We start from the raw sequence: 13,645 nt of genomic DNA on the forward strand, positions 1-13,645 counted from the left end.
GCGGGTATGACGTGGCTGCCTCGGTACGACGTGGCTGCATCGGTATGACGTGGGGGTATGACGTGCCTGCCTCGGTACGACGTGGCTGCATCGGTATGACGTGCGGGTATGACGTGGCTGCCTCGGTACGACGTGGCTGCCTCGGTACGACGTGGCTGCACTGTCATTCGTTGGCTCCAGCAGCTAGGCCCCTCTCACCGGCAGACAAAGGCAGCGATAGGAGACCGCGTTGGCGCGCTGCTGTGACGTTTTCCCGTGACATCATAATGCAGTGGCCACGGGTGAAGCGGTGGATGGTGGCACTGTGACGTCACCTCCTGTGTCCGTTGGGCAGCTCCTTCCGGCTCCGCGGCCCTCTCCGTGCAGCCCGGTGCCAATGCCGGGGCCCTGGTGCCCGCTCCCGGGGGCGGCCCTGCTCTACTGACCCCCTGGCGGCCGGGGTGAGAGCCCCGCGACCCCGGGCAGACGGCCGATGAGTGACCCACCCTCCAGCGGCCACCAGGAGGGGGCGGTTCCACCCGCGGCCTCGGGCTCTGGCAGTGTCGGGGCCCACCAAGAGGCCCCCAGAGGCAGCCACCCACCCAGCCATGACACCCAGCTACCCCCAGCAGGCAGCTCCTCCGGTAAACACCCACGCGCCCAGAGTGACCTCGAGGGGAGCCCGGCCCGGGAGGGGGAGGCTCTGCCAGGGCCCCCCATGAGCTCGCGCGCGTCCAGCTCCGCCTCCTCGCAAGACAAGAGCATCTTCAAGAGACAGAAGGAGCACCTGAGGCAGTCCTTTGCTTCTTTCAACAAAATGAGCGGGTTTTTCAAGGGGAGCGGACAGAGCCAGAAGGAGGCCCAGAAGGCGGGGAGTGTGAAGGAAGAGGACAGTGGAGCGGAGGAAAACTCAGGAGCCATCTCTCGCAAGGCACGGGTCGCCTGGGCCCAGGTAAGAGGCGACCCTCGTGCGGAGACAGCTAACCTCCATCTCAATGGCTTCCACTAGAGGTGAATGGGTGGAGCCGAGGGATAGCCTTCTGATTTAAAACAATGAGATGAGGTACCGGGGCTAAGCATGTGACCCACACATGATGGCGCCCAAAGGACGCCCCGGGAGGGCACGCACCCACCCACACTGCCCTTGCACATCATTCTCCAATAGCATGAAATGCAAGACAGTGTTCAGGCACACACTGTAGTAACTGCAACTTTCCCCCCAGAGATTCCAAAAGAATTCACAGTGGACAGACTGAGAGAAACCTAGGTGAGGAGAAGGAAAGCTCAGGCTGAAGGCTCCTTCATGACTACCTCATCAGATGCTCGCAAGATTGAGCAGGGCCTATGCAAGCATCATAGGGCAGTGGGATCTGATAGAAACCTCAAGAAAAGCCCTACATGAGGTGTCAATTAGACTAGTGCCTTGCAGGAATTTAGCGTACGATTGACCCCATTAGATGTTTTTATGTGGTTGCTGATATTAGCTACTAAAACCTCGAGGTACCCAAGCCTGTCCATCTGTATCTGAGCATGGTCCCCCCCCCCCCCCCCTTAGGTTATAAACAGTCATACACAGTGTTGGCAGAGGCTGCTGTAATCGTTTCGAGATGGGTGACACCTACCAGAGACGGTGATTTTCAGCTCACGGGGAGACTTCTCACATGAGGAAGTGTGACGGGTTTCAGAGCTTAGAATAATGATTAGCACTCAGGCCCATAACCTGTTCCTTACTTGACACTGTCCTTCTCGGAGTTCTGGTCTGCAGATACACCTGACAGGATGCTGCTCGGTTCTGGTTACCATTCGCCATCACTATGCATTGTTCTCAGCTTCGCTTTCACAGGTAAAGGTTTGTGTGCACCCTTGGCACATGGGATCTTGGGTTCCGGGGTCTCTTCCTCTGCTGTGTTTCTGTGTACCACTTCCACTTGAACCTTTTATGACCCGGCAAACCAGAGCACTCAATTGCGTAATAATAAAAAACATATAAGGTCCGAACAGTAAGGACTTGTGTTGAGAAGATCATTTTCTTTATTGTAGAGAGTCATAGATTAAATGATCTTCAGTACATTCATGTTACACAAAATTCATGTTCTTCAGTTCTTAATACTGGATAACAGCAGACACGTGTTTCGTCACACAGTGACTTTTTCAAGGCTGTATAAAAATTTGTAAACAGAATATGTATAAGAAACAAATCGATGTAATGAGAGAAGCAGAGATAAAGAGACATGCCCCTAGCGAGTTGCCCATGTTTCACCTGAAAAGTGAGTAAAAACAGTACTGGATCCAAAGTAAAGAGTTTTCCTGTAAAATACTAGACTTATACATATAGTATGTGCAAGTCTATAAGACGATGTGCCCTACAGAGAGTGTGATTGCTTTGTTCACCCTAAGTTGGCAGGGTTTGCCCAGACGTGGGTTCCTTGCTCACTTTGCCACTGGATTCAAGCTAGCCTGGCTGATCAGCCAGAAACCGGTCCAGTATGCTTGTTTCTGGTCCAAGGAAGACATGGCTTGGAAGCTCGGGCTCGACAGTTCCCATGAGGCACAGGGTCAAATCCAGTTTTGCATATAGCTGTGTGTGAATTGGGTGGCGAAGTGAGCTAAGAACAATGATGGATTCAACCTAGATCTGTGACTGGGGGTGAGTGTCTGAAAAGTTTCAGCGCTCCGTCCATCATTTATTTATTTATTTATTTTGAAAGTTTTATATAGCGCGAACAAGATCTTTGCAGATATCAGAGCGCTTTACAAGGACAAAGAGTACTAGACTGTAATAGATGAGGTAGTTAGGTACAAGGTGCATAGTTACATAGGTAGGTCAAATACAAGAGGTAGGTCAAAGGTGAGGTAGTGTCTTCTATCATAGTGTAGGTACAAGGTGCATAGTCAAACAGTTGCGCCAATAATATAAAAGTACAAAAATAAGGAGCATATACTTGTTTAAGCGATCTTAAAATGCTTAGCATGAGGGTAGACATAGTTGAGGTAGGAGATGAGTACAGGGTGTAAAGTCACACAGGTGCATCAAAGTACAAGAGTAGGGATAGTTGAGGTGGTGTAGGTACAGTATGCAAAGTCAGACAGGTGCGGCAACAATATAAACTGTACAAAGAGGGAACGTATACAATCAAATAAGTCGAAAATACAAGTAATACAAATAGTCCAAGGGGTCAGGCAGGTAGTGCAGAGCGGATTCTTGAGAGATGCAGAATAATAGATCATGTGTATTTAGCCATGAGGATCGCTTTTACTTCTTTCTTAAAAAGTTTGTTGGAGGAGATGAGCCTGGTTTCAGGAGGGAGTGAGTTCCAGATCCTGGGTGCCATTCCTGAGAAGGAGCGTTTATAGGTTTTTTCCTTCCGAAATCTCCGAGGCTTCTTCAGAAGATTGTTTGTGCTTCTAGTAGTTCTAGAGCCACCAGAAATTGTCAGCTTTTGAGTGAGGTAGGCGGGTGAGTTCATGTGTACAGCCTTGTGTGTCATGCAGGCTATTTTCAGATGTATTCTGGCTTCAAAAGGTAGTCAGTTCAGGGATTTAAAGTCAGGGGAGATATGCGAGTGCTTTTTTGAGCCAGTGATGAGTCTCGCTGCAGTGTTAAGGGACGCTCTTAGGGGTGCCGTTGTAGTTAGGGGGAGCCCGCAGAGGGCGGTGCTACCGTATTCTATGTGCGGGATGACTATAGATTGTACTGCAGTTTGGAAGTCTTTGGCTGGAAGGAAGGGTTTAAGTTTTCTCAAGGTATTGATTTGGAAGTTCGCTCCTTTCGTTGCCTTGCTGATGTGCTGCTGCATGTTGAGATTGGCGTCGAGTGTTATGCCTAAAGATTTTGCTGAGTCTACGCTGGTAGGTTGTACATTTAGAGCCGTTAGGTGCCTAAGCCATGTTTGAACGGTAGAGATTTTTGCGGGAGGTGAGATCAGGAGGAACTCAGTCTTCAGCGCATTGAGTTTGAGGTGATTCTCGAAAAGCCAGGATTGGGTGTTTCTAATCGTGGTGTTCAGAAGCATGATGTCCTTGGGAGATTGTATTTTGAGATAAAGTTGGGTGTCGTCGGCATACATGTGAAAGTGAACATTGGATGCTTGTAGCAAAGTAGTGAGAGGTTCCATAACTAGGTTGAACAGTGTTGGGGAGAGGGAGGATCCTTGAGGGACGCCTAGCGATACAGGTACCGGAGAGGACATCAGGTTGTTGCTTTTGAATCTTTGAGACCGGTTGTGTAGAAAGGAGGTGAACCACTTCAGAACAGTCCCAGATATGCCCATTCTTGTGTTTAACAGATCGAGTAGGTTCTCATGTTTAACTGTGTCGAATGCTGAGGAGAGATAAGAAGGATGAGGAGGCAGGTATCGTTTTGGTCTAGGATTTGTAGGGCGTCGTCAACTATGTGAGTCATGGCAGTTTCGGTACTGTGCCCTGCTCGGAAGCCTGATTGATGAGCGTTGAGGAGATCAAACTTATCTATGTGTTTAGTCAGTTGTAGCTGTACGCATTTTTCCAACAGTTTAGCGAGAGTGGGAATATTTGTAATAGGACGGTAATTGTTTAGATCAGTGGGGTCTGCTGTTGTTTTTTTTAGTAGCGGTGTGACTTGTCCGACTTTGAGGGCGTTAGGGATGGATCCTTGTTGAAGAGAGCTATTGATAATCTTAGTCCAGAGTGGGAGGAGCAAAGGGATAAAGTCTTTTACAGCGTTAGCAGGGAGGGGGTCAGTGAGGTGATTGGATGGTTTCAGGGTACTTATTGTAATTAATTAGAAATTGAGAATAGAAGGCCCTGCTTCTGGGAATCACCTAATATATGATAATTAAGAACATATTATATCTTACGTATGTTGTTCCAAAAATAAACGTGCCGCAATAGAAACAAGTGAAAACGGTCCCCTTATGGACTGATGTACGTTTAGAGTTTTGAAATGTAATAATATAACCGACAAGTGTTGGTTGCGCAGGAGCTCCATACACTATTTTGTAAAAATCGGGGGGGGGGGGGGGGGGGGGCTGGCATGCAGCAATAACAGTAAATAAAACCAAGCATTTTCAATGTAATAGGTCTCACATTTGCGAGACTTTAAGCTATTGGCATTTTAAATGACAATGCCTTTTATTTATGTGTTTTAAAAAAATATACACATATAAAATGCATTCTTATGTATAATCCCTGCATACAGGGTGTTTCCATAGTCTAGTCTGCTGGTGATTAGGGCTTGGGTGATTGTTGTGTTGTCTGGTAGCCACTTGAAGATTTTTTTCAGCATCCTTAGTGTGTTGAAACAGGCTAAGACACTACATTGACTTGAGCAATCACGCCCACTTTCCTGTCTATTATGATTACAAGGTTTCTCATTTGCAGGCAAGGCACGGGGTGGAGCCAAACTCTGTGTCCACTAGGGGGAGTCCCATGGCGAGGCTTTCTTCCTGAAGGCTACCACCACGGACTTGTCCTAGCTTAATTTGAGGCAATTGAACTGAACTGTGGGCGACTTGATAGTCACTGGTTTTAATACAGTGCAACCTGTCTCAGCCTCTCATCCTTCAAAAGTAGTGAACAGCTGTACTAATATTAACGAATGCTATTAGAAGAAGGGCAGATGAAGTGCCATGCTCAGTGCGTGGGTGAAGGGGGGAATCTTGCGGCACCCCCGACTCCAGGCCAAGGTTTCCCTTCTTTGCCCTCTGTGTGCATTGCGTGACACCAGCAGTTGGTTTCAGCACTGGGCACGCATAGACAGCCCCTGGAGGTCTCAGTGTTAGCATCTTCTGTGACTGACAGCAGAGAGGGCACAATGGCACATTCATGGCCATCCTCTCGCTTCTGCTGTCAGCCGGAAACATCTCCAGGCCGCGCCCTCAGTGCCAGGTCTGTGCTGCCCGAGGATGGTGCCGCGACATCACGGGGGCCCATCGGGGCCGAGAGAGGGCATGGAGGGGGCAGGGAGGGGGGCGGCCTCTCCTCACTGCTTTCTTATCCTCTCAGTGGGATGTGCTGGGCCCGAGAGGAAGCAGAAGCCGCGGGACCTGCTCACGATGCCCCATCCAGTGCCTGCCAAGGAGAGTGGACAGCGTCTCTCACGATGAAGCCCAAGCCCGTGAGTGTCCATTCCAGCTCTAGGACCTGTTCACTGGACTCTGCCCTTCACCACCCCGGTGCTATCTCTGTACTATTCCTCCAGCCTGCGCCCTCTTGACCCTTTTGATGCCTCCTCTACCACAGTATCCACCCTTCACACATGCCACCTCTGCTTCTAGTCTTACCCGTCACACGTGCCACCACTGCCTCTAGTCTCACCCTTCACACGTGCTACCGCTACCTCTAGTCTCACCCTTCACACGTGCCACTGCTGCCTCTAGACTCACCTGTAACACATGCCACCACTGCCTCTAGACTCACCCTTCAAACATGCCACTCCTGCCTCTAGTCTCACCCTTCACACGTGCTACCGCTGCCTCTAGTCTCACCCTTCACACATGCCACCCTGCCTCTAGTCTCACCCTTCACACATGCCACCCTGCCTCTTGTCTCACCCTTCACACATGGCACCGCTGCCTCTAGACTCACCCTTCACACATACCACTGCTGCCTCTTGTCTCACCCTTCACACATGCCACCGCTGCCTCTAGACTCACCCTTCACACATGCCATCGCAGCCTCTAGACTCACCCTTCACACATACCACTGTTGCCTCTTGTCTCACCCTTCACACATGCCACCGCTGCCTCTAGACTCACCCTTCACACATGCCATCGCAGCCTCTAGTCTCACCCTTCACACATGCCACTGCTGCCTCTAGACTCACCTGTAACACATGCCACCACTGCCTCTAGACTCACCCTTCAAACATGCCACCCCTGCCTCTAGTCTCACCCTTCACACGTGCTACCGCTGCCTCTAGTCTCACCCTTCACACATGCCACCCTGCCTCTTGTCTCACCCTTCACACATGCCACCGCAGCCTCTAGACTCACCCTTCACACATACCACTGCTGCCTCTTGTCTCACCCTTCACACATGCCACCGCTGCCTCTAGACTCACCCTTCACACATGCCATCGCAGCCTCTAGACTCACCCTTCACACATACCACTGTTGCCTCTTGTCTCACCCTTCACACATGCCACCGCTGCCTCTAGACTCACCCTTCACACATGCCATCGCAGCCTCTAGTCTCACCCTTCACGCATGCCACTGCTGCCTCTAGTCTCACCCTTCACACATGCCACCGCTGCCTCTTGTCTCACCCTTCACACATGCCACCGCTGCCTCTAGACTCACCCTTCACACGTGCTACCGCTGCCTCTAGTCTCACCCTTCACACATGCCACCGCTGCCTCTAGACTCACCCTTCACACATGCCACCGCTGCCTCTTGTCTCACCCTTCACACATGCCACCGCTGCCTCTAGACTCACCCTTCACACATACCACTGCTGCCTCTTGTCTCACCCTTCACACATGCCACCGCTACCTCTAGACTCACCCTTCACACATACCACTGCTGCCTCTTGTCTCACCCTTCACACATGCCACCGCTGCCTCTAGACTCACCCTTCACACATACCACTGCTGCCTCTTGTCTCACCCTTCACACATGCCACCGCTGCCTCTAGACTCACCCTTCACACATGCCACCGCTGCCTCTTGTCTCTCCCTTCACACATGCCACCGCTGCCTCTAGACTCACCCTTCACACATGCCATCGCAACCTCTAGACTCACCCTTCACACATACCACTGCTGCCTCTTGTCTCACCCTTCACACATGCCACCGCTGCCTCTAGACTCACCCTTCACACATGCCATCGCAGCCTCTAGTCTCACCCTTCACGCATGCCACTGCTGCCTTTAGTCTCACCCTTCACACATGCCACCGCTGCCTCTTGTCTCACCCTTCACACATGCCACCGCTGCCTCTAGACTCACCCTTCACACATACCACTGCTGCCTCTTGTCTCACCCTTCACACATGCCACCGCTGCCTCTAGACTCACCCTTCACACATGCCATCGCAGCCTCTAGTCTCACCCTTCACGCATGCCATCGCTGCCTCTTGTCTCACCCTTCACACATGCCACCGCTGCCTCTAGACTCACCCTTCACACATACCACTGCTGCCTCTTGTCTCACCCTTCACACATGCCACCGCTGCCTCTAGACTCACCCTTCACACATGCCACCGCTGCCTCTAGACTCACCCTTCACACATGCCATCGCTGCCTCTAGTCTCACCCTTCACACATGCCACCCTGCCTCTAGTCTCACCCTTCACACATGCCACCCTGCCTCTAGTCTCACCCTTCACACATGCCACTGCTGTCTCTAGTCTCACCCTTCACACATGCCACCGCTGCCTCTACTCACCCTTCACACGTGCCACTGCAGCCTCTAGTCTCACCCTTCACACATGCCACTGCTGCCTCTAGACTCACCCTTCACACGTGCCACCGCTGCCTCTAGACTCACCCTTCACACATGCCATCGCGGCCTCTAGTCTCACCCTTCACACATGCCACCGCTGCCTCTAGACTCACCCTTCACACATGCCATCACGGCCTCTAGTCTCACCCTTCACACATGCCACCGCTGCCTCTAGTCTCACCCTTCACACATGCCACTGCTGCCTCTAGACTCATCCTTCACACATACCACCGCTGCCTCTAGTCTCACCCTTCACACGTGCTACCGCTGCCTCTAGTCTCACCCTTCACACATGCCACCCTGCCTCTAGTCTCACCCTTCACACATGCCACCCTGCCTCTTGTCTCACCCTTCACACATGCCACCACTGCCTCTAGTCTCACCCTTCACACGTGCTACCGCTGCCTCTAGTCTCACCCTTCACACATGCCACCCTGCCTCTAGTCTCACCCTTCACACATGCCACCCTGCCTCTTGTCTCACCCTTCACACATGCCACCGCTGCCTCTAGACTCACCCTTCACACATACCACTGCTGCCTCTTGTCTCACCCTTCACACATGCCACCACTGCCTCTAGACTCACCCTTCACACATGCCATCGCAGCCTCTAATCTCACCCTTCACACATGCCACCGCTGCCTCTAGACTCACCCTTCACACATGCCACTGCTGCCTCTAGACTGACCCTTCACACGTGCCACTGCTGTCTCTTGTCTCACCCTTCACACATGCCACCGCTGCCTCTACTCACCCTTCACACATGCCACTGCTGCCTCTAGACTCACCCTTCACACATGCCCCCGCTGCTCTAGACTCACCCTTCACACATGCCACCGCTGCCTCTAGACTCACCCTTCACACATGCCATCGCGGCCTCTAGTCTCACCCTTCACACATGCCACTGCTGCCTCTAGACTCATCCTTCACACATACCACCGCTGCCTCTAGACTCACCCTTCACACATGCCATCACGGCCTCTAGTCTCACCCTTCACACATGCCATCACGGCCTCTAGTCTCACCCTTCACACATGCCACCCTGCCTCTAGTCTCACCCTTCACACATGCCACCACTGCCTCTAGTCTCACCCTTCACACGTGCTACCGCTGCCTCTAGTCTCACCCTTCACACATGCCACCCTGCCTCTAGTCTCACCCTTCACACATGCCACCCTGCCTCTTGTCTCACCCTTCACACATGCCACCGCTGCCTCTAGACTCACCCTTCACACATACCACTGCTGCCTCTTGTCTCACCCTTCACACATGCCACCGCTGCCTCTAGACTAACCCTTCACACATGCCATCGCAGCCTCTAATCTCACCCTTCACACATGCCACCGCTGCCTCTAGACTCACCCTTCACACATGCCACCGCTGCCTCTAGACTCACCCTTCACACATGCCACTGCTGTCTCTAGATTGCACACATCACACGTGCCACTGCTGTCTCTTGTCTCACCCTTCACACATGCCACCGCTGCCTCTACTCACCCTTCACACATGCCACTGCTGCCTCTAGACTCACCCTTCACACATGCCCCCGCTGCTCTAGACTCACCCTTCTCACATGCCACCGCTGCCTCTAGACTCACCCTTCACACATGCCATCGCGGCCTCTAGTCTCACCCTTCACACATGCCACTGCTGCCTCTAGTCTCACCCTTCACACATGCCACCGCTGCCTCTAGTCTCACCCTCCACACATCCACCGCTGCCTCTAGTCTCACCCTTCACACATACCACCGCTGCCTCTAGTCCCACCCTTCACACGTAACACCGCTGCCTCTTGTCTCACCCGTCACACATGCCACCGCTGCCTCTAGACTCACCCTTCACACGTATCACTGCTACCTCCAGTCTCACCCTTCACGCGTGCTACCACTGCATCTAGTCTCATCCTTCACATGTGCTACCACTGCCTCTAGTCTCACACTTCACACGTGCCACAGCTACCTCTAGACTCACCCTTCACACATGCCACTGCTGTCTCTAGACTCACCCTTCACACATGCCACCGCTGCCTCTAGTTTCACCCTTCACACATGTCACTGCTGCCTCTATCTCACCCTTCACACATGCCACCGCTGCCTCTAGTCTCACCCTTCACACATGCCACTCCTGTCTCTTGGCTCACCCTTCACACATGCCACCGCTGCCTCTAGACTCTCCCTTCACACGTATCACTGCTACCTCTAGTCTCACCCTTCACGCGTGCCACCACTGCGTCTAGTCTCATCCTTCACGTGTGCTACCACTGCCTCTAGACTCACCCTTCACACTTGCCACCGCTGCCTCTAGTCTCACCCTTCACATGTGCCACAGCTGGCTCTAGACTCACCCTTCACATATGCCACCGCTTCCTCTAGTCTCACCCTTCACACATGCCACCACTGCCTCTAGTCTCACCCTTCACACATGCCACCATTGCTTCTAGTCTCACCCTTCACACATGCCACCGCTGCCTCTAGTCTCACTCTTCATACATGTCACCGCTGCCTCCAGTCCCACCCTTCACACGTGTCACCGCTATCTCTAGTCTCACCCTTCACACATGCCACAGTTGCCTCTAGTCTCACCCTTCACACGTGTCACTGCTACCTCTAGTCTCACCCTTCACGCGTTCCATCACTGCCTCTAGTCTCACCCTTCACGCGTTCCACCACTGCCTCTAGTCTCACCCATCACACATGCCACGGCTGCCTCTAGTCTCACCCTTCACGCATGCCACCGCTACCTCTATTCTCACCCTTCACACATGCCACTGCTGCCTCTAGACTCACCTGTAACACATGCCACCACTGCCTCTAGACTCACCCTTCAAACATGCCACCCCTGCCTCTAGTCTTACCCTTCACACATGCCACAGCTGCCTCTAGACTCACCCTTCACACGTGCCACCGCTGCCTCTTGTCGCACCCTTCACACGTGCCACCGCTTCCTCCAAACCAGAGGTCTTCAAACTTTTGGATGCTGAGACCCCCCTGTCAACATTTTGAGGCGTAAGGACCCCCTCCTGACAAAAATGTCTAAACCTGTAGGCAGGGCTACTAGAATTATGAGGCAGGTGAAGACAAAATTACGTGACAGGCTTGACTAAATTGTGTGGGAAGAAAATGTAAGTGATGTTATGTGATGCCGCGTATTTTGGGATAGCCTTGCTTCATTATTTTGACATTTTTTACACTCAGTTACACTGAGGAAACAATTCACCCCATCAGTACCCGTTTATAACCAAAATACAGCAATTAACATCAGAAAGATTACTAGTCAACATTTGAGAAGGGCCTTCCACTCTGCAGGAATACGTGCTGCCAGATTAGAAGCTCACTTGGCCAGGAGAAGCTGGGGTCCCTAAAACCTGGCAGTTTTGCGCAGAGCTAAGCAGTTTTTCCATGCAGCTTTCCTCTCACCCCCTCCCTTCTATTCCTCTCTCCTCTCCTAACCCCAGATCCCTCTCTCACTCTGCAGGCCATTTTCTTTCACCCCTTTTTACATCATCTGAACTCTCCCCATTCAACCTCTCACTTCACCTTTAATCACCTCTTGCCATTTTGTCTTTTCACTGCCCTCATCTTGAACAGTCACTCACCTTTATCTTATGGCCTCTCTGGTCCCGTCACCTCCCGTTCCCCTCAGCACTTCTCATTCACTTTGTCTCTCCATTCAAATTTTTGTCTATTTGTATCTTACACCTCTCCAGTCCCCTCATTCAACGTTCACATCTCCCCTTTGTTCTAACAGAAGCCCTCACCTTTGGCTCACACTCACTTCTTGCGTGTCCACGTTTCTCTTTGGCAATTCACATTTCTCCTCATCCCTGTTCTCTTCAATCGAATTCTCTCACTCCCTTGCTGTCCTCTCTCATCCTCTCATTCTCCTCAACAAGCATACAGGTCGGACTCTGCTTATTGTTCCCTAATTCAAGAAGGCATGAGTTGTCTGTCTCGCTGTTTTGGTGCAGGCAGCGCAGTTATGGAACTTGCACCCTCCTTTGCTTCACTCCACCAAGAATCTGTTATCCTTTAGGAAGATATAAAGACCTTTCTCTATTCTCTGTAGGTTACCCCATTTGGCTGGTTCTCCTTCTAGTTCTGTGTGTTTCTCATTTGCCTACAGGCAGCAGATGATTATTAGCCCCAGGACATCTTTTGGTAACAGTAGCGCACTACAAATGTAAATAATAATAATAGCCAGAAGCAGGGGAGTCACTACACCAGAAATTCGGAGGGGACTAACTTTCCCAGCCAGGGCTGGCCCTAACACTGGTCGCACACGGTGCAAGAGTCTTTTTTGGTGCCCCACCCCCCGTTTCTTCCTTCTCCATGAATTCCTTTGCTGCCACTCACCAACAATGCACCTTTCTGACAAACATTTCATTTTTGTATAGCGCTATTCATAGTTTACTCACACTCCGTTCTGTGATCTGCTTGGTGCACGTTCTTTATAGCAGGCACATTAACCCTCTTCACACTGTGTGGGTGACAAGAGTGCCCATGTGAGTGCACGGTGAGCGATGCAACAGTGCAAGAGTAGGGTAAGAGGAGTGAGTGCAGGGTGAGTGAGGTGGCGTATGAATTTGGGTGCGGATGCAAGTTCAGAATGGGACGAATGAATGTATGATTACTGATGGGTTTGTTTGAGTGAGTTGCATATTGAGCAGTGAGTGGGTCAGGTGAGTGAAGTGTCACATGAGTGCAGGATGAGTAGTGTAGTCATGTGACTCCAGGGTGAGGTATAGGGTGAACAGCGCAAGTGCATTGTGAGTGCAGAGTGATCACTGTGAGTGCAGGGTGAGCGGGTGAATGGTGATCAATGTGAGTGCATTGTGATCACTGTGAGTGCAGGGTGAATTGGTGAATTGTGTGAGTGCATGGTGATCAGTGTGAGTGCAGGGTGAGCGTGAAAGTGAAGGGCGAGAATAATAATAATAATCCACATTTGTAAAGCTCACAATCAGCCCGTAAGGGTCTCTCGGCGCTGGGGGCCGTCGGAAAGATTAAGCAAGCTATCGCCCAGAGTCACATGGTGCTGGGCTAATCTGCCGCTGGTGCTGGGGATCGAACCATGATCCCCAGATTCCGGAGTCAGTCCACCTAGCCGCGGCGCCACACCTCTTCCTTGGAAGGAGGATGAGAATGAGGAGTGAGTTGTCTGAATGCAGGGTGCATTCCCAGACACTTGAAGTAACTCAGCATGTTATTGACGGCGGCGTAGGGTTTAAGTTAAACTACTGCGGCATTACT

The 13,645-nt window shown here is 51.7% G+C and overlaps 1 protein-coding gene across 1 annotated transcript in view; it reads left to right on the plus strand.

The window, feature by feature from the left end:
- Positions 1–472: 472 nt before the first annotated feature.
- TEX28 (testis expressed 28) overlaps positions 473–13,645 on the plus strand; it is a 192,212-nt gene continuing 179,039 nt past the window's right edge. The window contains exon 1 of the mRNA XM_086942306.1: positions 473–931. Within this exon, the coding sequence (XP_086798432.1) occupies positions 473–931 (459 nt within the window). The remainder of the gene's footprint in view (positions 932–13,645) is intronic.

This window comes from Lissotriton vulgaris, chromosome 10 (genome assembly GCF_964263255.1).
Source record: "Lissotriton vulgaris chromosome 10, aLisVul1.2, whole genome shotgun sequence".
Classification (NCBI taxonomy): Eukaryota; Metazoa; Chordata; class Amphibia; order Caudata; family Salamandridae; genus Lissotriton; species Lissotriton vulgaris.